The 26,575-nt window shown below is 45.1% G+C and overlaps 1 protein-coding gene and 1 pseudogene across 1 annotated transcript in view; one reads left to right on the top strand and one right to left on the bottom strand.

Moving 5' to 3' along the window:
- LOC105517284 overlaps positions 1-8,823 on the top strand; it is a 9,050-nt pseudogene extending 227 nt beyond the window's left edge.
- The window catches only part of TTC7B (tetratricopeptide repeat domain 7B), a 248,079-nt gene that overhangs the window by 219,523 nt on the left and 1,981 nt on the right, over positions 1-26,575 (bottom strand). The window contains exon 2 of the mRNA XM_011949417.1: positions 23,100-23,268. Coding sequence (XP_011804807.1) covers positions 23,100-23,268 — 169 coding nt within the window. The remainder of the gene's footprint in view (positions 1-23,099; positions 23,269-26,575) is intronic.

Here is a 26,575-nt window from a genome sequence, read left to right as displayed (position 1 = left end):
GGGGCAGTTTTGCGCATGCGCGGCCGTGGCGCGAGGCTCTGCTAGGACGCGGCTCCCGCGACCCCTGGCGGCTTGGGCAGCAGCTGGCAGCGAGTCCTAGTTGATGTGGCCCAGAGTTAAATAGCTTTAAGAGGTCCCAAGACTCGTTCACAGGTGGCTAAACGCAAACTAAGGCACCTCCCAGCACACCAGGATAGACGTGTCCTCCTTCAGTCCGGACTTGGTGGAATATTTTCCTGGGAGCCCCTCCCCAAACGACCTGCCAGCCCCAGTCCAGGAAGCAGGCACCCCTCACTCCACCTCTCCAATGGGGGCACTATTCCTGTCTCTAGCTCTCGGGTTGTTGTGAGGATAAAGGGAGCTAAAGGCTGACAAGTGCTTAGAACAGTGTCTAGAAGGAATGCTGTAATCATTATTAATAATTTATTATATTTTACAATTCCAGAACCTGGCACACACTAGGCATTCAACAAACCGTTCCTCTGTCTTGAGAGTCTGAGGTGGACCCTGGAGGGCAGCTGCCTGCCTCTGCCTGGTTCAGGGGAGGCCCAGCCAGGCCGGCCCCAGGTTCCTTCCTGCTCTTCTGCCCCACTCCGACCCACTCCGGAGAGCCACGCTCTGAGCCGCACGTGACTCTCTCCTCCACAGAACAATCTGTGCTCTGCTCCCGCCCCCGAGAGAGTTCTGAGCTTTCCAAATATGGATGCTTTTTACATTCCCAAAGCATCACGAACATTTGGGAGAAGAAAATGAACACCAGACATGGTTTGGAAACGATGGAAGCCAAGGGATGGGTGGTGGTGGAACAAGAACCGTACACGGAGTTTGAAAATATAAAACACGAGTCTGGACTAGGTGATGTCTTACAACCTCACTAGGTTTGTGGCAGTCTAGGCCCCAAGGAGATCCTAGAAGTAAGCACCCAAACCCTAAGAATAAAAACTACAGCGCCACCACCACACATTGTAGAGGCGAAAACTGCATTAAGGAGACCCAGAGAGTCACCTGCTGTCAGAGGAAATGAGCAGTGGGAGGCAGTCCCTTGAGAGCCAAACAGCTTGAAAGTTGACAAATTGAGATGAACCAGCCCGTCGGTGAGTGCAGGCAGAAGAGGCGTTAGACACAAGAGTATTTGTTTTTATATCAGGCCCAAACCAAAACTTATTTTCATCTGAAATGTAGTGGATCTCAGAATACACTGAGAAGGTTGCCCTTTTGCTTAGGCACCTTGTGTGTTATTCAGCTAGAGTTTATCTTCAATAGTGTGCCCCTGGATGCCAGGGCAAAATGTTAAAGAATGGCTCTGTCACAGGCACCCCTGGGCAGCAGGCACTGTTGTCCCTGGCACAAATGCAGGGAGATAAAGCAGGCAGCTTAGATATGACACAGCCTCAACACCCAACCCAGAATAAGCACTCACATATTTGCTGATTTAATGAATTAATAAATTATACAGTTAGAGAGAGGCAAATGGCAGATGTGAAATAATTAAACAAAATCTGAATGCCAAATTAGATGGTACTAGCTATAAATAGAGGTGGAATCAGAGGATGGAGAGATTGGTGTGGACAAACGGGGCTGGAGAGGTCTGTATGCAAGTCCGCCCTGTCACCAAGGGCAGACTCAGCACAGGGAAGAGATGACTCCCAGATGGATGGAGAGGATAAACAGAGGTGGGGGGTTGGCCTGGCAGGGGTGAGGACAGGTGGGCAAGGAGGCAGGCAGCCTGGAGCAGAGGATAGGTGAGACACAGCAGGACATGCAGGCAGCCGGCCAAGACCAGGACATATCCTCCACAGTCTGGAGAGGTGCACACCATACCTAGACCTGCCAGGGTTAGCAGGAGGACTTGAACTTGAGCTTCAAGCAATAAGGGAGAGAATAACTCTTTTTTTGAGATAACTAGCTCCTGAATATCAATATGAGTTTGTCCATGGTACATTTAAACCTCACACGGGCTTGTCCTGACACTCAGGCCACTATTTACACTCTTTACCACATTTTAACGTCACCTTAACTGAGAATGTAAATCCAGCACAAATGTCCAAATGCTCATGTGTTTCAGGCACTGTAAATCCCAGGCTAAAGCTCTGTGTCATCAGCATCCCTCCACCCCTTCACTAGCCCAGAGCCCTGGGAGGCAAGCTGTCCTGTTACTTGCTGGGGCCTTGCAGGGCCCAGCCTCTAGCCATGCCCTCCAAATGAGCTTCAGCCACTCCTGGGTTTTAACCAAGTCCTGCCCCTATACGCAGACTTATTCCTGAATCCTGACCAACAAACCAATAGCCTGGAAACCTTCCTGCTGACCACTAGCCAAGAATTCCAAAGTTTCCCCAGGATAGCACCCTCTTGTGGACAAAGCGATTTCACCATGTTCAGCCAACCCAGTATCTTCCCTCTACCCTCCAAGGAAAATGGGCTCTGTCTCCTGAAATTGCCTTTGCAAAAATTGTAACAGTGAGAAAATTATGACAGTGAAAGAGATCTAAGTTATGACAGTGAAAGGGATCTGATCTAACCAACCCCTATCTTGCCATTAGCCCCCGAACTATGGTATTCCTGGGCTTAGGTTAAGCTAACTTTGGGAGATATTTAGTTTATAGTTTAAAAGATAATAGCATTTCCCCAAAACTCAACTGCCTCTGTCAAGCTAGTGAAAGACCACCAGGTTAGGAGGATGAGAGGAGCCTGAATTCTGCTAAGGCATAAGTGATTACCAGCCATTGTTCCAGAGGTCACAAGATTTGCAACTTCCCCAGTTACTCCTGCAGATAACATCACTACTGTAGAACCTAAGATTGGCCTTTTGAGGTATCTCTTCAGGTTTTGGCATTTCTGACAACTAACAGCCCCACCACAGGGTCCACCAGATCCACCACAGGGTCATGCTTTGTAACCCCACCCAGAAGCGGGCTCAGCACATGAAGACCATTTTTCACACCCCTATGATTGTATCCCCAACCAATCAGCAGCACTCATTCCCGTGCCTGCCAAACTATCCTTGAAAAACTCTGGCCCCGAATTTTCAGAGATTGATTTGATTAATAACTCCATCACCCGTGTGGCACAGCCAGCCTCATGTCAATTAAACTCTTTATTGCAATGCTGTGGCCTTAGTGAGTTGGTTTTGTCTGAGCAGTGGGCAGGAAGAATGCAATGGGCAATTACACTCCTGCAGTTTTCACTTGGTTTAACAACATCATTACCTGCCCAGTGAGCTAAGCTAAAAATTTCACTGTCATCTGGATTCCTCCCTCAACCACCTTCCCATACCAACTCCCAGCACACACAGCCTATCTCTCTGGTCTACTGCTTCTCTTTCAAATGACTCTGGATTCTGACTTGCCTGCCCTTGCCATGGCTCAGGCCTTTGTACTTGGAATCTAGGCTTTTGCAATACTTCTGATATCTGTCAGAATCCAGTTAGGATAATGAAAACACTCTAGTTCTTCCAAATAAAGGGAATTGAATGTATGGAATTGTCTGCATAGAAGATGAAAGAGATAAGAGGCCAAACAGGATGGTTTTGTACCCCAGAATTCTGAAATAGCAGGAAGTACTAACATCCCTAGGACTGGAAAGAACATGGGGAGGAGGTAGAGTCTTAAGAGCTCAGAAGCTGGGGCCAAAGAGAGCCAAAACCCAGAGGAAGCTCCCTAATGGGCACTAAAACTACAGAGAAAGGTTTCATCTGACAGGAGCTAGAACAACTGAAGAGACATCATTGCTGGCAAAGGTGCTGCCTGAGGCAGAGAGAAATACCCTGGCTTATCTCTCTCTTCCAGTTTCCTACCAGTGCCTCTTCTTGACCAAACCCAGGCAGAAACCACTGACTTCGGCACCTGGGAAACAGCCTGCAGAATTCAGCCCACTGAAATGCAGAACAGAGAAAGGGCCCAAAGTGAACTAACCCCCTTAACCAGTCTCCTTTGCTAGAATCTTTAATTCCTTCTAATCTATTCTCCACTCTGTGCCAGAAAGATCTTTCTTGCTTAAAAACTTAATTAAGTCATTCCTCCTGCTTAAAACTTGGCAGGGTCTGGCAGTTTCCTGGCAGAAAAAATAGGACTTATCCACCAGGCTGATTTTGTCAATCAATCGCAAATATAGGAAGTGTTGCTTCCCTTGACTATGACATGTATCGGGTTTGCTCTATAACATGAGATGGGCTCTTATTCAGAGTATTGCTATAGAACAGAATAGAGACTACTCCTCAAAGCCATCACCCCTGAAACTGGGAAATAACTAAAGATAACTACTTTTGGATCAGGGTTGTTTGCCATGATCAAGAGGCTACGGGCTCCAGTGAAAACATACCATACAAAAGAACAGAGAGAGCAAGTAAAGTCTATTAAAATCAAGTAAAACAACAGGGTAACTAGAGATTGAATTAGCAATCAAACAACTTCTACAAAGCAAAGCCCAGGCTCAGATGGCTTCCTTGGTGAACTGTACCAAATACTTGAAGAACTACCACCAATTCTTTAGGAACTCCTCCAAAAAGCAGAAAAGGAGGGAACACTTCACAATTCATTCTATGACACCAGTGTAACTAACACTGACACCAAAACCAAAGGCATCACAAGAATACCACCAATATCTATTATGAATACAGATATTAAAATCCCTTACAAAATATTAGCACATGGAACCTAGCAATGTATTAAAAAATCATATACCATGACCAAATGGGATTTAATTCAGGAATGCAAGATTGGTTTAATATATGAAAATCATTCAATGTAAAACACCATATTTAAAAAATAAAGCACAAAAATTACATGAACAATGCAATAAAAAAATTAGACAGTGTCTAACACCCTACAATGATAAAAATACTCAACAAACTAAGAATAGAAAAGAGCTTATTCAAGTTGATAAAGGCTAGCTATGAAAATGCCACTGCTAACATCTTAATGGTGAAAAACTGAATGCTTTCCCCCTAAAATAAGGATGTCCACTCTGGTCATTTCTAATCAACATTGTACTGGAGATACTAGTCAGCACAATTAGGCAATGTAAAGCAACAAAGTTATCCCGAGTGGAAAGGAAAATGTAAAATTATCTTTATTTGCAAATGCCATGATCTTATATATTTTAAAAACCCTAAAGAATCCACAAAAACAATGAGTTCAGCAGGGTTAAAGGATACAAGATTAATAAACAAAAATGAACTATATTTCTATACCTTAGTAATGAGCAATCTGAAAGTGAAATTTAAAAAATAGTTTCACTTATAATAACATAAAAAAGAACACTGAGAATAAATTTAACAAAAGGAATGTAAGACTTGAATGCCAAAAAATCTACAAAACATTTTTGAAAGAAATTAAAGAAGACATCCCATGTTCATGGATTGGAAGACCTGATAGCAATACTATCAGGTTAAGATAGCAATACTTCCCAAATCAATCTACAGATTCAACACAATCCCTATCAAGTATTATTTCTTACACTAATTTACAACCTGACCCTAAAATTTATATGGAAATGTAAGCCAAAACAATCTTGAAAAAGAAGAACAAAGTTAGAAAACTCATACTCCCCAAACTCAAAATGTACTACAAAGCTACAATAATAAAGACAGTGTGGTATTGGCATAAGGACAGACATACAGACCAGTGGAATAGAACAGAGAGTCCAGAAATAAACACTTACATATATGCTCAACTAATTTTCAACAAGGATGCCAAGACAATTCAATGGAGAAAGAACAGTATTTTCAACAAATGGTGCTGAAACAACTGAAGATCCACATACAAAAAGAATGAAGGTGGATGCTGACCTCACAAAAATATACAAAAATTAACTCAAAATGGATCAGACACCTAAATTTAAGAGTAAAAACTATAAAACACATAGAAGAAACCACAAGAATAAATCTTCATAAACTTGATTAGGCAGTGGTTTCTTAGATACAAAACCAAAAGGACAAAAATAATAAAAGAAAAAGTGAACTGGACTTAATCAAAATGAAAAATGTTTACATTTCAAAGGACATCAGAGTGAAAGACAACCCACAAAATTGAAGAAAATATTTACAAACCATATATCTGTAAAAGAAATTGTATTTAGGATATATAAAGAACTACTACAACTCGATAATAGAAAGACAAATAACCCAATTAAAAATGGGCAAAGAATCTGAATAGGTATTTCTCCAAAGAAGATATACAAATGGCCAATAAGCACATGAAAAATTGCTTAATACCACTTATCATTAGGGAAATGCAAATAAAAACCACAATGAGATACAATTTCATACACTCTAGGATGGCTATAATCAAAAAGACAGATAACAACAAGTGTTGATGAGGATGTGAAGAAATTAGAACCTTCATGCAGGTGGAGCTGCTCTGGCAAACAGCTTGCAGTTCCTCAAAAACTTACACTCAGAGTTACCACGTAATCCAATAATCCCACCCCTAAGTATATATCCAAGATAAATGAAACCCAAAATGTTTTGGATGGGATTATGCTCACCAAAAAACTTGTACATAAATGTTCACAGCAGCATTATTAATAATAGTCAAATAATAGAAACAACCTGCTGTCCACCAACTGATGAATGAATTAACAAAATATGCAAAATGGTATATCCATACAATGTAATATTCAGCCACAAAAAGGAAAGACACATGCAGCAACATATAAGAACCTTTAAAACATTATGCTAAATGAAAGAAGCCAGATACAAAAAGTAAAATGCATGATTTCATTTATAAAAAATGTCTAGGCCAGGCAAATCTATAGAGACAGGGTACAGACTAGTAGCTGACTAGGGCTATAGAGTTGGGGTGGGATTCAGGAAATGGGAAGTGACTGTTAATGGGTAAAGGTTTCTTTTTTGGAGTAATAAAAATTTTCTGAAATTGATTGCGGTGATGGTTGCACAACTCTGAATATACTAAAAACCACTGAATTGTATACTTTAAAGGGTTGAATTGTATGGTATATAAGTTATATATCAATAAGTCTGTTATTTAAAAAGCTATAAACAGAATTCCGGGAAGATGGTGGACTATGAAGCACCAGGAATCTATCCTCCCCCATAGACAACTATTATACTGGCACAATCTGTTCAATATAACTATTTTGGAACTCCGGGGTCCCTTAAAGGCTTGTAATTTCCAGGGGAAATCTTGATGGCAAATTGCAGTTAATTTCAGCTCTTAGCATAGTAGAATCTGTGAACACATTCCTAGAGAAGCAAATATGAAGCCTGCAGGAGCTAGGGTGGGCAAAGAGCACCCTCTCCTCCAAATATTGGGTATCTGTATTCTGATCACTGACTGTTGCTTCTGATCACAGGGGTGGAGACAAGAGGCAGCAGCCATTGTTGCTGCACCTCCCTTCATTATTGCAAGCCGTCTCTCCTAATCTGGCTGAAGCAACTACCAGGGGATTTAAAGGGCCAGTGCCCTTCCCCCCAGCCTCATTTTTCTCTTTTTCCTTTTTGAGAGCCAGACATTTGAGACTAGAGCATTTAAAGGCAACTACATACATGGGGAAAATTAGATGGTTGACCAAGCACGCCCATGGAAAGGCACAGACTCAGAGAAGACCTAAGAAGACCTCAAATATACACCCCAGGCTGATCCTTGGCACAAAGACAGCCTACAACACTTTTTTTTTCTTTTTTTTTAATAAACAAAAACAGCAAACCCTGAGGAACAGGGAGAATCCAATTTCCAGAGTTACCACATTATTAGATTCAAATGTCTATTTTTCAATAACAACAAAAAAATCACAAGGCACACACACAAAAATGGAAAGAGCAGTCCATTCAGAAGAAAAGTATGTATCAACTGAAACTGTCTTTGAAAAAGACCTGATGGCAGATCTACCAGACAAAGAAACAACCATTTTAAAGATGCTCAAGGAGGCCGGGCGCGGTGGCTCAAGCCTGTAATCCCAGCACTTTGGGAGGCCGAGACGGGCAGATCACGAGGTCAGGAGATCGAGACCATCCTGGCTAACACGGTGAAACCCCATCTCTACTAAAAAAAATACAAAAAACTAGCCGGGCGAGGTGGTGGGCGCCTGTAGTCCCAGCTATTCGGGAGACTGAGCCAGGAGAATGGCGTAAACCCGGGAGGCAGAGCTTGCAGTGAGCTGAGATCCGGCCACTGCACTCCAGCCTGGGCGACAGAACGAGACTCCGTCTCAAAATAAAATAAAATAAAATAAATAAATAAATAAATAAAGATGCTCAAGGGACTGAAGGAAGATGTGGTGAAAGTCAAGAAAATGATGTATGAACAAAATTGAAATGTCAAAAAGGAGACAGAAAACCTAAAAAAAAAAAAACCAATAAGAAATTCTGGACAGGAGGCCTGCGTGCCGCTGCTTGTGCTGTCACCCTGTCTCTAGAGATCCCTGAAAAGTTCCAGCATATTTCACAAGTACTGAACACCAACATCGATGGGCGGTGGAAAACAGGCTTTGCCATCACTGCCATTAAAGGTGTGGGCCGAAGATATGCTCATGTGGTGTCGAGGAAAGCAGACACTTGACCACACCAAGAGGGCGGGAGAACTCACTGAGGATGAGGTGGAATGCGTGATCACCATTATGCAGAATCCACGCCAGTACAAGATCCCAGACTGGTTCTTGAACAGGCAGAAGGGTGTAAAGGATGGAAAATATAGCCAGGTCCTAGCCAATGGTCTGGACAACAAGCTTCGTGAAGACCTGGAGCAACTGAAGAAAATTTGAGCCCACAGACGGCTGCGCCACTTCTGGGGCCTTCGTGTCCAAAGTCAGCACACCAAGACCACTGGCCACCGTAGCCACACTGTGGGTGAGTCCAAGAAGAAATAAGTCTGTAGGTCCTGTCTGTTAATAAATAGTTTATATAGCAAAAAAAACAAAAGAAATTCTGGGCTGGGTGCAGTAGCTCACACCTGTAACTGCAGCACTTTGGGAGGCTAAGGCAGGAGCATCGCTTCGCTTGAGCCCAGGAGCTCAAGCTTACAGTGAGCTGTGATAGTGCCACAGCATTCAAGCCTGGATGACAGAGCAAGACCATGTCTCAATAAAAAACAGAGATGAAATTCTAGAGCTGAAAAAGTACAATAAGTGAGATGAAAAATTCACTAGAGGGCTTCAAGGGCAAACTTGAGCAGGCAGTAAACTTGAAGACAGGACAATAGAAATTATCAAGAATAAGTGCTATGGTTTGAATGTGTCCCATAAAAAGGGTGTATTGAAGACTTAATCCCCATTGCAACAGTGTTGGGAGGTAGGGCCTGATGAGTGGTGACCATACCATGAAGACAGAGTGAGTGATTAATGCCATTATCTTGGGAGTGGATTCATTATAAAAGAGGAAGTCCAGCCCCCTTTTCCTTCTTTCTCTCACCCTCTCACCTTCCACCATGGGATGATAAGGCAAGAAGACCCTTGCCAGATGCTAGAACCTTCATATTGGACTTCCTAGCCTCCAGGAATGTGAGAAATAAATTCTTTTCTTTATAAGCTACCCAGTTTCTAGTGTTACGTGACAGCAACACAAAAATGACTAAGACACTGAAGAACAAACAGAAAAAAAGATTGAAGAAAAGTGAACAGAGCCTGAGAAACATGTGGAACACCATCAAGAGAACTATAGAAGGAAATTATAGAAGGAAATTATAGAAGTGGGAATTATAGAAGGAAAAGGGAAAGGGAAAGGAGCAGAGAGAATATTTGAAGAAATAATGACTGAAAACTTTTGAAATTTGGTGAAAGATATTAAGTGAAAAGTACAATTACCATTTATTGTACTTTTTCAGCTCCAGAATATAAACATCCAAGAAGTTCAATAAACTCCAAATAAAATGAACTGAGAAAGACCCATACCAAGGCACATTATAATCAAACTTTTGAAGGACAAAGAAAGAATCTTAAAAGCAACAAGAAGCAACTTGTCACATACAAGGGACCCTCAATAAAATTATCAGATTTCTCATCAGAAACACAGGAGGCCAGATTGCAATAGGCTGATATATTCAAAGTGCTGAAAGAAACAGACTCTTAACCAATGTATTAGTCCATTTTCACACTGCTATAAAGAACTTCCTTGAGCCTGGGTAATTTCTAAAGGAAAGAGGATTAACTGGCTCACAGTTCCACATGGCTGGGGAGGCCTCGGGAGACTTACAATCATGGTGGAAGGGGATACAGCCACCTTCTTTACAAGGCAGTGGGGGGGAAAGAGAGAGACAGAGAGAGTGAAGGAGGAACTTCCAAACACTTACAAAACCATCAGATCACATGAGAACTCACTCACTATCAGGAGAACAGCATGGGGAAAACTGTACCCATGAACCAATCACCTCCCTCCCTTAATACATGGAGATCACAAATCCCTCACTCAACATACGGGTATTACAATTCAAAATGAGATCTGAATGGGGACACAGAGCAAACCATATCAACCAAGAATCCCGTATCTGCCAAAGCTATCCTTCTAAAGTGAGAGAGAAATTAAAACATTCCCAAGTAAACACAAGCTGAGGAGTTTTCTTTACCACTAGAACTGCCCTGCAAGAAATGTTCACACAAGCCGTGCAAGGTGAAATGAAAGGACACTAAGCAATAACTCTAAGCTATATAAAGAACTAAGGATCTCAATAAAAGTGAATACATTAGCAATTATAAAACTAGTATTATTGTAACAATGGTTTGTAACTCCACTTTTTATTAACCACATGACTTAAGAGACTAATATATTTTTTAAATTATTACTCAAAAACTAGTATTATTATAACTTTGGTTTGTAATTCCACGTTTTGTTTCCTATATAATTTAAGAGACGATGCACTTAAAAGAATTATTAGCTTTATGTTTTGGGGCATACAATGTATAAAGATATAATTTTGCGACATCAGTAATGGAAAGGGGTGGGGATACAGCTTTACAGGAATGGAGTTTTTGTATGTTAGTCAAGCTTGTACACTTTTAAGTTAGAGTGTTAAACTTTAGGATATTAAATGGAATCTTCATGGTAACCACAAAGAAAAGAGCTAGCAAATATACACAAAAGGAAATGAGAAAGAAATTTAAACATTTCACTATAAAAAAAAAATCAACTAACAAAAAAAGACAATAATGCAGAAAGCAAGAGACAAAAAAAGCTATAAGGCATGTAGAAAACATAGCAAATTACAGAAGTAAGTCCCTCATCAGTACCTACTTTAAATGGAAATGGATTAAACTCTCCAGTCAAAAGATGGACATTGACAGAATTCATTAAAAAAACATGATCCAACTATACGATGTCTACAAGAGCCTCTAGATCCACAGACACAAATACATTGATAGTGAAAGAATGGAAACAGATATTTCAACCGGGCCAATCAAAAGATGGAGATTGACAGAATACATTAAAAAAACATGATCCAACTATATGCTGTTTACAAGAGACTCTAGATCCACAGACACAAATACATTGATAGTGAAAGAATGGAAACAGATATTTCGACCGGGCCAATCAAAAGATGGAGATTGACAGAATGCATTAAAAAAACATGATCCAACTATATGCTGTTTACAAGAGACTCTAGATCCACAGACACAAATATACTGAAAGTGAAAGAATGGAAAAAGATATTCTGACTGGACAAAGTGGCTCACATTTCAGGGACACTGAGGTGGGAGGATTGCTTAAGCATTCAAGACCAGCCTGAGCAACACAGTAAGACTTCGTCTCTACAAAATAAAATTTAAAAATTAGCCAGACGTGGTGGCATAAGCCTTTAGTCCCAGCTACTTGGGAGGCTGAGGCAAGAGGATCACTTGAACTCAGGAGGCTGAGGCTGCAGTGAGCTGTAATCACACCACTGTTCTGCAGCCTGGGTGACAGGGCAAGACTCTGTCGCAAAACAAACAAAAAGATATTCATGCAAATAGTAACCAAGAGAGCAGGGATGGCTATACTAAGATCCAACAAAACAGACTTTAAATAAAAAAAGGTGTTGGGTGTGGTGGCATACTTCTGTAATCTCAGCTACCCAGGAGGCTGAGGCAGGAGAGTCATTTGATGCTTGGAGTTTGAGACCATCCTGGGCAACATAGTGAGACCCTATCTCTACAAAAAATAAAAAAATTAGCAGGGTTATGATGGTACACATCCGTAATTCTAGCTACTTGGCAGGCTGAAGCAGGAGATCTCTTGAGCCCAGGAATTCGAAGTTACAGTGAGCTATGATAGCACCACTGCACTCCAGCCTGGGTAACAGAATGAGACCCCATCTCTAAAAATAAACAAATAAGAGACAAAGAAGGATGTTATGTATTAATAAAGAGTCAATACAGTAAGAAGATATAACAATTATAAACATTTACACACATAATTACAGACCATCAAAATATACGAAGGAAAAACATCATATATTGAATTGAAGGGAGAAACAGAGAATTCTATAATAGTAGTTGGAAACTTCAATAATCCTCTCTTAAGAATGAATAGAACAACCAGGCCAGGCATGGTGGCTCACACCTGTAATCCCAGCACTTTAGAAGGCCAAGGCGGGCAGATCACCTGAGGTCGGGAGTTCAAGACCAGCCTGACCAACAGGGAGAAACCCCATCTCTACTAAAAATACAAAATTAGCTGGGCGTGGTGGTAATGCCTGTAATCCCAGCTACTCAGGAGGCTGAGGCAGGAGAATCACTTGAACCCAGGAGGCAGAGGTTGCAGTGAGCCAAGATCGTGCCATTGCACTCCAGACTGGGCAACAAGAGTGAAACTCCATCTCAAAAAACAAAACAAAACAAACCAACAAAAAAAACAACCAGACAGAAATAAGGACATAGAGGACTTAACACAATAAACCAACTAGACCTAAGAGACATAAACAGTTACTCTACCCAATTTTCTTCTCAAGTATGCATGGGACATTTTCCAGGACAGACCATGTGTTAGGCCACAAATTGAGTCAAAACGTGACATGTGCACACAACAGAGTATTACTTTGCCTGTAGATGAAAGAAAATTCTGACACATGTTACAACATGGATAAACCTTGAGAACATTATGTTAAGTGAAATGTAGGCCAATCACAAAAAGGCAAATACCACATGACTCCACTTATATGAGGTACCTAGCGTAGGCAAAATCAGGCAGACAGAAAGTAGAATGGTGTCTGCCAGCAACTGAGGGTGGGAGGGGAATGGGGGGTTATTGTTTCATGAGTTTTTAAAAGGGAAAGAGTTCTGGAGATGGATGGTGGTGACAGTTGCCCAGCAATGTGAAGAATACATTTAATCCCACTGAACTGGGCACTTAAAAATGATGAAGATGGGAAATTTTGTTATATGTGTTTTACCAAATAAAATAAATTGGGGGAAAAAAGCTATAGAGTGTATTTATAATATGAAAACTGAAATGACCTAGATGTTTCATGGGCAGCTGTTTCAAAAATATTCATAGGACCACAGCTCACATCTGTAATCCCAGCACTTTAGGAGGTCAAGGTGGGAGGCTCACCTGAGCCCAGGAGTTCGAGACCAGCCTGGGCAATGTGTCAAAATCCCATCTCTACAAAAAATAAAAAAATTAGCCAGATGTGGTGGTGCATGCCTGTAGTCTCAGCTACTTGTGGGGGCTGAGACAGGAGGATCTCTTGAGCCCGGTGTGGGGGACGGAGGTTGCAGTGAGCCAAGGTCGCGCCACTGCACTCCAACCTGGGTGACAAAGCAAGACCCCGTCTCAAAAAAAGAAAAAAAACCCATAAGGCACACCACTGTGCAGCCTTTAAAAACTATGTTTTCAAAAATATTTAATGATGTGGAAAAATAATTGTACATACATACACACACACAGAGTGAAAAAAGAATATAAAATAGCATATAAAGCATAATCCCAATAGTATATAAAAATATTAAATATACTATATATAATGTGTGTGTGTGTCTGTGTGTGTGTGTGTAACAGTGGTTAACCAGCTCAAGTAATAGTATGGTACCTGATTTTATTTATAAATATTTTTAAATAAATATTAAGTATATATATATATTTTTATTTTCCAAACAGCCTACAGTCAATACACAGCTAAAGAGTAAATGATCATTTTTAAATCAAAGGAATTGCATTCAGTATTGGCTGGAAGGAGAGGAGGCTGGCTCCTCACACTGCAGGTAGGAAAGGGCACAGGTACCCAGTTCTGCAGGGTAGTCTGGAAATACCTCTCTTTGACCCAGAAACTCCACTTCTGGAAACCTCTCCTAGGGAAATCATTAAGAACAGGCACCTTTGGGAGGCCGAGACGGGCAGATCACGACGTCAGGAGATCGAGACCATCCTGGCTAACACGATGAAACCCTGTCTCTACTAAAAAAAAATACAAAAAACTAGCCGGGCGAGGTGACGGGCTCCTGTAGTCCCAGCTACTCGGGAGGCTGAGGCAGGAGAATGGTGTAAACCTGGGAGGCGGAGCTTGCAGTGAGCTGAGATCCAGCCACTGCACTGCAGCCTGGGCGACAGAGCAAGACTCCGTCTCAAAAAAAAAAGAACAGGCACAAAGACCAGGCTGACAAGGTACTCATCACAGCCTCGTGTTTAACAGTGAAAAGCTGAAAACAACCTACATGTGCAAAAATAGAGGCTTTACTTAAATAGATTATACTTCATCCATACTATGAAATGTTATACAGCTGCTTAAATGTTGCAGAAATGTATCTACTGTCACGGAAAGTGTTTACGATCTATAGTGAAGTAGAAAAAGCAGTTCACAAAGCAGTATATGTGGTATAATCCCACTTTTATAAAAAAAAATTCACACATATAGGAGGTGTAGAGAAGATCTGGAAGGAAATGAACTATAGTGTTAACAGCAACTGCCTTGAATAGATGGGGTAATGGATATCTTTATGTTCTTTTGATTAGTCTGCATTTCTGAATTTTATATAAAACACATGTATTTTGTCTATATTGAGAACAATAAGGCCGGGTGCAGTGGCTCATGCCTGTAATCCCAGCACTTTGGGAGGCCAAGGCAGGAGGATCGCTTGAGTTCAGGAGTTCGGGACCAGCCTAGCAACATGGAAAAACCTCATCTCTAGAAAAAACACCAAAAATTAGCTAGGCAGGATGGTGCATGCCTGTAGTCCCAGCTGAGGTGAGAGGATTGCTTGAGCCTGGAAGGCAGAGGTTGCAGTGAGCCGAGATCACAACGGCCTGGCAACGAAGCAAGACCCTGTTTCAAAAAAGTAAATAAATAATAAATTTTTAAAAAGAACAATAAAATAAAATTGTGGGGGATGAAACAAGAGATCAATATCAGGGACAGCTAGAAGCATTGCTGGCTGGCTCAGCGAAGGGGCGTGGCGGCCAGGGCCTTCAGGGACAGGAGGGGCAAGGCCATCACAGCCACCTGCTGCTCCCAGCCTCAGCTGTCCATGAGATCTGACTATTCAAATCCCCATCCACTGACCTTGGATTTACAAATTCAAAGCATCTTCCCATTTTGTCTTATTTAGTCTTCTCAGTACTCTTGTGAGAGCATTATTAGCTCTGTTTTGCAGATAAGAAAAGCCAGACTTAAATCACTCGCAAATCACAGAACACAATCAAGGCTGAGCAGGTTATCTCACACCAGAATCGCATCAACCACATCCTCACTCACAATGAGTGATTACGCTCCCACTGACAGGCAGCTCAGTAAAGTGGAAAGAGTATGGATGTTGGAGTCCACAGGCCTTGCTTTGAATCCCATCTCAACTCTGAAAAGCAGCCTGTTAACCCCTCTGCAGGGAACGATAATCCTAGGGTCCAGGATTGTTCTCAGGATAAGCACAATCACGCAGGTAAATCACCGTGCACCAAGCCAGGCTCTCCATCAGCGCTCAATAAATGCTCAGGCACAGGGAAGCCCTGCCTCTCAGTGCAGCTGAGCTCTCTGGCAGCTGTGAGGTTAGAAATCGGCTTCCGTAAATGGGACTAATGTTGAACTTCACGCAGTTTCCAATGCCCGGCTCTGGCACTGTCCCTGAGGCCAAAACAGACCGAGTTTCTTCCTCCAAGAGCCCTCTACACAGGTAAGGCCTGCTCCTCCACCCCTGGAGGCTGCTCTTCCCCCAAAAAGCCCCATTCCTTCAGTGTTGGTTGGCCTCACGCGGTCTGCTCCCAAGGTCATCTCTAGTCCACAGTGACCCTCTCACAGAGCAGTCACCTGGCTGCTCCCCAATTTTTCCTTCTCTTCTTCCCTGTAGATGCTACCTCAAAGCAAAAAATAAAGAGCCCTGGGCATATTTGATGAAAGGCTTCTATTCAGAGAAGCCACTGCTGTGGACATTTGTCATGGACACTGGACACTGCCCTTCCTCTGATCCCCCAATGGGACCAGCCCCTTGTCACCATGGTAACTGGATCAAGGGTGAGAATGTGATCCAGTTGGGGCGGAATAAGACACAACAAGAACCCGGCCGAGATGTCTGAGGATCACACCCAGGAGAATGAGACTCTGGAGCTGCTCCGCTCACCTGCGGTCTGAGATGGAAAGCGACAAGAGGGGAAGGGAAACAGAGAGGAAGAATCCATGTATTGGAGCCCTGAAGCCAGCTGCCACTGAAGTCAGTTTAAGCTGGGTTTTCTTTCATCTACAACTGAAAAGGCCCTAACGCATAGATCGTGGCAGAAACTAGAAAATGGATTTGCAGCATGGCTTGGGCGGTCAGCACTGCATACACCCTTGACCCCTCTGCATATGCCTAAGGCAGGAGCTTAGGTCCCACCCTCAGAAAGCCCTGTGGGATGGAGTTGTCGAGGCTGACTTGGATTTGCACTGCCCCCTCCACCCGCTCTGTGAACAGAGCACACCTGCTCACTCTATCTGCCTGCCAAGCATCTGGCTGGGGCTGGGCAGAAGGGATGATGTGGGTAGCTTCTCCAGCTGCTGCTGACTTCTAGGTACTTGCCATCCTCCAACATCAGCAACAACTTTCCCTTCCCTAAGCCGCACTCCAGGCCTCTGATCTTCACGTGATCTTCCCCTAAAGATTCCCCTGCTAGGCCAGGCGTGGTGGCTCACACCTGTAATCCCAGCACTTTGGGAGGCCAAGGCAGGTGGATCAACTGAGGTCAGGGGTTCGAGACTAGCCTGGCCAACATGGTGAAACCCCATCTCTACTAAAAATACAAAAAAAATTAGCCGGGCATGGTGGCACACACCTGTCATCCCAGCTGCTCAGGAGGCTGAGGCAGGAGAATCACTTGAACCCGGGAAATAGAAGTTACAGTGAGCTGAGATCATGGCACTGCACTCCAGCCTGGGCAATAAGAGTGAAACTCTGTCTCAGGAAAAAAAAAAAAAAAAAAAAGATTTCCCCTGTAAATATATGGATCCCAGGTCCCACTTCCTGATGGTCAAACCCTCTGCCTGACAAAGCAGATCCACTAAGGCACCAATGTATTCATGGAAAAAAGCCGGCCTCTCCCCTCTCCCCATAACCAGATGTTGTTACCTGGGGCATCTGAAGAGGCCAATCATTTGTGGTCAAACAAATGAAGAGGCCAGTCATTTGTGGTAAGAATAAAAATAACACATTTGTTGATCTGCCGGGCATTGTGCTTTACCTGTATTCACCCATTCCCTGCACAACCCTGTAAGGTAGATATTATTATTATCTCCATTTACAGATGAGAAACAGACCCAGTTGGGTGAAAATAATTTGCCCAAGACCTTTTAGCTAGTAAGTGGCAAAGCCAGAGATCAAACCCGGAGAGTCTGACCCCAAAGCTTCATGCCCTTAACCACTGCATGGAAGAGCAGTTTCCACCCAGGAGCAGGGAGGAATGGAGAAGGTAAAGGAGCTCTGTAAAGCGCCCGACACGGTGCCGCCGCCTCCACCTGGGCACAGAGGTCACTCAACTTGATGGAAAAATTTCCTACCAAGAAACATCCCCACATCTTGGTCCTGCCCTGGATTGTGTGGCATAGGGCAAGTCCCTTCTCCTCTCTGGCACAGTTTCCCCTACTGGGAAATAAAATCTCTACATGGAAGATGATTGTGCAGGCCCCATTTACTCTTTAGAGCCAGCCCTCTGCTTTGGTGCCATGCAATCTGGAAAGGAAGTTAATTCCCCTGCTGTTTCCAGGCCCCACTTTTAAAATTTTTTAATTTCCAGTTTTAAAATTTTGTTTTACTAAAAAGGGAACTGTTCATTTTGTCTTTTCTATTAATTATGTTTCTGTTTATAAAGCAGAGATAGGTGCTTACTTACCTCTGTGCACACAGAAAAGAAAGTCACAGAAAATGCTGAGAAAGCCAAATAGCCCTGTCATAGGAGGCAGCTAGTCAGGCACGAGCAGAGCAGGAGAGGGCTCCCCCCGACATACACACACACATACACCAGGAATGTCAGGTGACCATCAGGTGATGGTCAGGCAGTTGTTAACTGTTTCTCTAAAATAATAATTGCTAGCAGCCTGCATCAGGAAAAAGCAGCCTCCCAGTAGATAGAAGAAACTCGAAATTGGTGATCAGCAGCTTCCCGACAAGTTCTCAGGAATTGGGCGAGTGGGCGCAAGCATGCGCACTAAGGGGCAAAATGGCGGAGTGTAACTGGTAGATGACCTTCTTCTAGGAATGCTAGATTGGCAAGGGAAGAACGCCTTAAGTGAGCATGCATACAACTCCAGTCGTTTCTTAGATAATTCTAATGTACTGTGCTATGACAGCATCAAATATGATTGACTCTGAATGGGTGGGTCCCAGGGGGCTTCAGAGAAGACAGCAATATGAGCTTGAAGGACAGAACTTATAAGAGGAAACCCGGCAAGGGTGAGGCATTAAAGTAGAGGAAGCAAGTAGAGTACAAATCTAGGGTATTCTCGAGTGACTTGAATGTTTTCTCCCTGGAGAAACCTTACCTGGCCGAGCTGAGTTCCAGTCCATACGCCAATAAAGGAGAGCAATTAGGAACATGGGCATCAGACTGAGACCCCATTCTGCCACTCAGAGGAGAACAAGGGCCCTAGAGCCAGTCTCTGAAGTCAAGTCCTGGCTCGACCACTTCCTACCTGTAGGACCCTGGGCAGGTTTACCTAACCTCTCTGTGCCCCAGGTTTCTTCTCTGTAAAATGGAAAGAATAATGGTATTTACCTCATAGGTGGTGGTAAAGAATGAATGAAGGCTAGGCGCGGTGGCTCACGCCTATAATCCCAACACTTTGGGAGGCCGAGGTGGGCAGATCACCCGAGATCAGGAGTTCGAGACCAGCCTGGCCAACATGGTGAAACCCTGTCTCTACTAAAAAATAAAAAAAATTAGCCAGGTGTGATGGTGCACGCCTGTAATCCTAGCTACTTGGGAGGCTGAGGCAGGAGAATCATTTGAACCTGGGAAGCGGAGGTTGCAGTGGGCCGAGATTGCGCCATTGCACTCCAGCCCAGGTGACAGAGTGAGACTCCGTTTAAAAAAAAAAAAAGCCGGGCACGGTGGCTCAAGCCTGTAATCCCAGCACTTTGGGAGGCCGAGACAGGCGGATCACGAGGTCAGGAGATCGAGACCATCCTGGCTAACACGGTGAAACCCCGTCTCTACTAAAAATACAAAAAATTAGCCGGGCGAGGTGGCCGGCGCCTGTGGTCCCAGCTACTCGGGAGGCTGAGGCAGGAGAATGGCGTGAACCCGGGAGGCGGAGGTTGCAGTGAGCCGAGATCCAGCCACTGCACTCCAGCCTGGGCGACAGAGCGAGACTCCATCTCAAAAAAAAAAAAAAAAGGGGGAATGAGATACTGGGATAAAGGGCACCACACCTGGCACGCAGGAATCTCTCAGTACACCATGGCCACTGCTACGCTTCTGCATAACCTCACCTCCTCTCATTTCTGTCTTCGGTAAATTTGGGGTTTGGAGAGTTAAAGAGACAGGAAATTCCCTAACACAGTGCTGGCCCATAGGAGGTTCTGGGAGCCAAACCACACAGGCTTCCAATGCCCAATCAGTAAAGGCTAATGCTGGCTGGCTAGGGGAAGGGACTCTATCTGAAAACCCTGGCCAACTCAGACCTCAGGTCACCAGGGAGAAGTTGAGGTGACAAAGAAAGTGCGTAGGTCAATCCTGCTGCCTAGAGTAGTGTGCAGATAGGGGAGGGACCAACATTCAGAGAACCCCCTGGCAGCAGCCTCCCCTTAAAACTCCTCAGGGACCTTGGTGAAGAAAGAAGAGCCAAGAATATTCCTACACAGAGCTAGGACCGAGGGCCTCTTGAACTCCTCAGAGAGCAGACCTGTCTCTGGGCATCTCCATGAATTGGGCCCAAAATGGCCCTGTTAGTACAAGTCACTTCCAGTCCCTCACGGCCCAGCCAACACTCAGCTTCAGCTGACATTTACATCGTGCTCACTATGTGCCGGCACTGTAGAAGCATTTTATGTGTGCTATCTCATGCAGTCCTGTGACAAGCCAATGAGAGCTTGATGGGCGGGGAAACGGGGGCAGAGAGAGGCTAAAGAACTTGTACAAGACCCCAGAGCCAGCATGTGACACACAGAGTAGGACCCAGGCAGATGGTCAGGGCCGGTGCTCAAAACCGTCCCTCTACACTGCCTCTCACCTGCCCACCAGGCTCTCCAGGGCCTGGAGCCCCCAGGCTGCTGGCCACTTCCTCTAGGCAGAAGTGACCCTTCCCTCTCCCGGTACACATGTGACTCTACCTGCACTCACGGAAGTCAGAAACTAGCCAGAGCCAGGTCTCCCGTGAGCCAGCAGGTGTCCCAAGAGCCAATGCCACAACCTCATGGGTAGGGTGACCACATATCACCCAGGGCCAGGCTCAGGGCCCAAGTCGCCTGTCCTCCTTGTCTACCTTTCACGGCAGCCACAAGATGGAGCTAGTGGTGCCACCTGTAGACAGCCTGCCTCCATTAACCTTCTCAGAAGCAGTCCTGGGACGTGGGCTCTGGGTACTGGGCAGGCCCCAAAGCCACCTCCCACCCCCAAATAGCAAGCCAACTCCTGGCACCACCCATCATCCCCAGGGCAGTTGGGCAGGTGGAAATTGCCAGATGATGCTTTGCTCTCCTTCCAGAATACTGTTGCTGGCCACACACATACACAGCTTCTGAGGCACGTGAGGTAGCTGGGTGAGCACCAGGGAGAGAAGAGCGTGGCTGTGTGGCACAGACCCCGTAACTCAGACAGACGCAAACAAAGCCAAATGCTGTCAGGACCCCAGAGGCAGCCTCAAAGGGGCGTGCCCATTAAACTGCCAGAGTGCCCTGTCGAGAGCAATGGCATTTTTTCCTAGCCCACGGGGATGTTTAGAATTAGAGGAGCCTGGCAGTACTCAAGGGTCCCCAGGGAACTGGGTGAATACATCATTCCCATCACAAAGCTCTTAACAAGTGTGCCCCGGGCTGGGTCTTTGTTCAACATTGCGTAAGACAACTGAGTCAGACAGGCTAGACCACCTGTAGCCCCCTCATCTCAGCCAGAAAGTGCTGGCAGCACACAATGGCCAGCTCATGACTGTGCTGGAGGGACGAGCCACCCAGGGCCCTGGCCTTTGCCAGCCACAGTCAGTCACGGTACATGGTTTGAACAGCAGATGGCCAGAAGGACAAGAGCCACTCCAGATAGTCCACTTCTTGCCATGGCCTTAAGAAGTCCCATTCAAAGTGTCCCTCTTCTTCTAGGAAGCCTTCCTGGCCCTGCTGGCCTGAAGTGACCTCCCTGTATTACCCATCCCTAGCTTTTACCATTTGCTGCCCTGTTTGGGGTTGAGATTTTATTTTTTATTTTTTAAATTTTTTTGAGATGGAGTCTCGCTCTTGTCACCCAGGCTGGAGTGCAGTGGCGCGATCTCGGCTCACTGCAACCTCTGTCTCCCGGGTTCAAGCGATTCTCCTGCCTCAGCCTCCTGAGTAGCTGGGATTACAGGCGCCTGCCACCATGCCTGGCTAATTTTTGTACTTTCAGTAGAGACGGGGTTTCGCCATGTTGGCCAGGCTGGTCTCGAACTCCTGACCTCAGGTGATCCTCCTGCTTTGGCCTCCCAAAGTGCTGGGATTACAGGCGTGAGCTACCGCGCCTGGTCGAGATTTTAAAATATCATTTATGCAGCATTTAGAATGTGCCAGGTACTACATTAAATGCTTTACATACATTATTTGGCTTCATCCTCCTAACAGCCCCATGAAGTGGGTGTGATTATGCCCATTATAGATTGAGGAAGCGGCAGCTTGGAACGGTCCAGTCGTCTGTGTACTTTCAGTAGAGACGGGGTTTCGCCATGTCGTCCTGCGCTTCCATACTTTTTCTTCCCATGAGACTGCATTATCTCACACTGGAGTGCAAACTGCTTTATGGCAGTGAGATATTTACGCGTTCTTCTTGTCCCTGAATAGGTACACAGTTAACTAAGAGAGGACTGATTGCTAGTGATTGTTGTGTGGCAACTGATTAGCCTTAACTAACCCAGAGGTGGCATTTATGAATAAAAACATCATCAGCCACGTGGCCAACTGACCATATGATATGAATCCCTATATGCTGTGCAGGATTTTAATTACCAAGGCAGGCCCCCGCTGAAGTTGCATATTACTTATCAAGAAACTTTGCTGAAGCCAGGCACGGTGGCTCACGCCTGTAATCCCAGCACTTTGGGAGGCGGAGGTGGGCGGATCACCTGACGTCAGGAGTTCGAGACCAGCCTGACCAACATGGAGAAACCCCCTGTCTATTAAAAATACAAAATTAGCCGGGCGTGGTGGCACATGCCTGTAATCCCAGCTACTCAGGAGGTTGAAGCAGGAGAATCGCTTATACCCAGGAGGTGGAGGTTGCAGTGAGCCAAGATCGCGCCATTGCACTCCAGCCTGGGCAACAAGAGCAAAACTCCGTCTCAAAAAGAAAAAAACAAAGAAACTTTGCTGAAATGTTTTTTCCTTCATCCCCTTGAGTGACAGCTGATGGCCACTGGCTCGGAGGAACAAACCCCTGCTGGGCTTAGCATGACCCAGCACATGCTGCAGGGCGGCCCCCAGCAGCCTTGCTGGGAACTGCCAGGTTCATCACCAGCCAAGGGCCAGGGGTCAAATAGGCGGCTCCCAAGAGGTGCTGCTGGCTCCAGGGCATAGGATACTGTGTTAGAAGGCACAGGCCTCACCTTTGGTAGCATAGGCTTCTGCGATCACCCGCAGCCTGTAGGGCGGGGCAGCTGTCAGCGGCAGGTCGTCCAGGCCCACCCGGGCATAAATGTTCAGAGCTTCTTTATAATCACCTTCCACATAATTCAACTTGGCCATGATCAGATTGGATTCTTGTAGGAATTCTGACTAGAAGGGAAAGGAGAGAAAGAAAAGCATTTTCCTACAATATCAGGCATGATGCTCCCTTGGAGCCCAGCCAGCTGCTGCCGTAAAACCCCACAGCTCCCCACACAAGAGTCTGGACGTGAATGTTCTGAGCAGTGTTATCCACAATAGCCAAACAGTGGAAACAACCCAAATGTCCACCAAAATGTGGGCTAGCCATAAAATGGAGTATTAGTTGTAGTAAAGAATGAAGTACTGTTACATAGACGAACCCCAAAAATACGATGCCAAGTGAAAAATCCAGTCACAAAAGGCCACATATTGTATGCTTCCATGTGTATGAGATGTCCAGGATAGTCAAATCTAGAGTCAGAAAATAGATTTGTCTTGGCTAGGAATGGGAGGTGGCTGCTAATGATGATGGGTTTCTTTGGAAGGTGATGAAAATGTTCTAGAATTGATTGTGATGATGGTTGCACAACTTCATGAATATGCTAAAAATCGCTGAAGTGGACACTCTGAATGGGTGAGTTGTATGGTATGTGAATTACACTTCAAGAAAGCTATTGCAAAAACGAAACCAAAACAAAACCCTGCGGCTCCCCTCACCAGGCCCATGGCTGGGTGGGCCGGCTGGGCGAAGGAAGGAAGGAATGCTTCCTAAGTTAAACATACAAGCACCTGTCTCAGAAAAGAAGCGGCCCAGACATCCTGGTGGGCCAGCCATGGCAGTGGAGATGCCCACAACCCTGTAACCCAAATCATCAAGGAGGGCCTTCCCAAATGGATGTGAAGATTAGGACTTGCTTGCTTTCCAGGGCGAAGTTTCTCACTGAGCCACTGAAGTTTCTAAACTGAGATGACCTAGTACCTTCCTCAGAGACTGAAGGCTGGAAGTTCTCTGTGGGCCCCCCTTCCTCCCAGTCAGCGAGGCTGACGTGGCCAGTCCCCCACTCCCCAAAGCCTCATCATTGCCCTCCTTCCTGACCCGTCCCCTAGCACCTAGGGAGAGAACAGGCCACCCTGCCACCTATATAAGGAAACAGATTTATCTTCCTTGGCCAGACCTTATCCTCAGAGCCCAAGCGGTTCAAAGCTGAGGTTTTTGCTTACGGAAGCACACCATGAAACCACACTATTTATACTGTAACCTAGAGCTTTGATGGGTGGACAACAAGGCCAGGTAGCCAGGTACAGTGTGTTACAGCAGCTATCTCAGCCAACGTGGTCAGTTTCCAGGCATTTCTTGGAAGAGAGAGGGACATCAGGCAGCATTGGAAAGGATGGTGGAGTGGGCAAGGAGGACTGATAGGAGCAAAAGTGTTTATGGGTGGCCCAAGGGAGAGGCACCAGAGGAATTAGAATTACATCTGGAGACGGAGAAATCAAAACAGACTTAGAAAAGAGAAAAAAAGCATCCAGGTCGAGTGCGGTAGCCCACACCTATAATCCCAGCACTTTGGGAGGCTGAGGCAGGCAGATCATTTGATGCCAGAAGTCCGTGACCAGCCTGGCCAACATGGTGAAACCCCATCTCTACTAAAAATACAAACATTAGTGGAGCGTGGTGGTGCACACCTGTAATTCCAGCTACTGAGGAGGCTGAGGCACAAGAATCGCTTGAACCTGGGAGGCGGAGGCTGCAGTGAGCCGAGATCATGCCACTGCACTCCAGCCTGGATGACAGAGCGAGACTCTGTCTCAAAAAAAAAAGCATCTACCACAGGGGTTCTCCACCCAGGTGGGGGACGGGCCAGGCTTGGGTATTTTGAAAACATTTCCTAGGACATTCTGGGAAGTCTTTCTTCCTTCCCCAAGCTTCCAGCCTCTGAGAACTGCTGGATTAAAGGCGAATTGAAGGAGGAGCGGGAATGAGGAGTTAGCATTAATGGATACATCACAAGAGGCTCAGTTTGGGAAGATGAGTCCTGGAGATGGAGGGTGGTGACAGCGATAACATACTTAATGCCACTATACTGTACACTTACAAAAAGCTATAACATTAGGTTGTATGTTATGTATATTTTACCAAAGGAGAAAAAAAAAAAAAAAAAAGAAAGCAAACTGGAGAGCCAGGCGGAGAAAAAGCTTGAAGAAAATTGCAAGCCTAGAGGCACAGCTTGGACACACTGGGAGAGCCTCCCTGGGCAAGTCCAGTCTGCACCCAAGCACAGGAAACGGCTTGGCCAGGGCGCCTCGGCTGCCGGGGCAGTGGGAGAACAACCCCAACACGGTGTCAGGGGCCACCTTGCTCACAATAAGGACCATTTTCTTGCCTTGAATCAGAAGCCAGATGTCCTGACTCCTCGTCCAGGACTCTTTCCATCCCACCACATGGCTGGCTGGCTCTGGTCTTCCTAGCCTCAATTCACTTAAGACAAGCTGGACTTAAGCTCAAGGAAAGAGAAAGTTTCACATTAGTCAGTGTGAGTAGGATAGCACACCCATGCAAAAGATGTGTGGCTTTGGAACATTCTTTATAAGATGGAGGAAGGTGAAAAACAGCAATGGGAGAAAAAACTCTCTAGGTAGAACTAATAACATAGCAAGAAATGATGTGTATCTAGTGCTATACAGCTTTGAAAGAATTTTTCCATTTGAGCTTCAAAACAATCCTGGGCTAAGTAGGCCTGCAGCTGAGAAACATGAAGCTCAGAGAGGTTAAGTAACATCCCAAAATCACACAGCCTATAAATCCAGAACTGGACTCAGACTCAATAATTTTAACTTGAATTAAATTCAACAGCTTCGTGCAGTGGCCCAGGCCTGTAATCCCAGCACTTTCGGAGGGATTACAAGCCGACGTAGGCAGATCACCTAAGGTCAGGAGTTCGAGACCAGCCTGGCCAACATGGTGAAACCCCATCTCCACTAAAAACACAAAAATTAGACAGGTGTGGCGGCACACACCTGTAGTCACAGCTACTTGGGAGGCTGAGACAGAAGAATTGCTTGAACCTGGGAGGCGGAGGTTGCAGTGAGCTGAGATGGCATCTGGGCGACAGAACAACATTCTGTCTCAAAAAATAAATAAACAAATAATAAAATAAATTCAATGTGCTTACTACCACACGGCATTGTAGAGGATGGAAAGCAAAACCTATCAATACCTGGTGAAATGAAAGGTGAATTTTTCAAGATGAAGTTGTGGGGCGGGTAGACGGAGGAAAGAAATGAGCCAGATATCTCCCCTCACCCCTCCCAGCAGGACACTTGAGTCTGGCTGGCTGTCACTGTGAGCTGTGGCCCATGTGCCTGCTGTCCCTCCACCCTCTCCTGCTGATCAAGACCTACCACCTGTGTCCCCAGATCAAGACGTGCCCCGTGT

This window comes from Colobus angolensis, unplaced genomic scaffold (assembly GCF_000951035.1).
Source record: "Colobus angolensis palliatus isolate OR3802 unplaced genomic scaffold, Cang.pa_1.0 Scaffold3, whole genome shotgun sequence".
Lineage (NCBI taxonomy): Eukaryota > Metazoa > Chordata > Mammalia > Primates > Cercopithecidae > Colobus > Colobus angolensis.
This window is presented reverse-complemented; position numbering and strand designations above follow the sequence as displayed.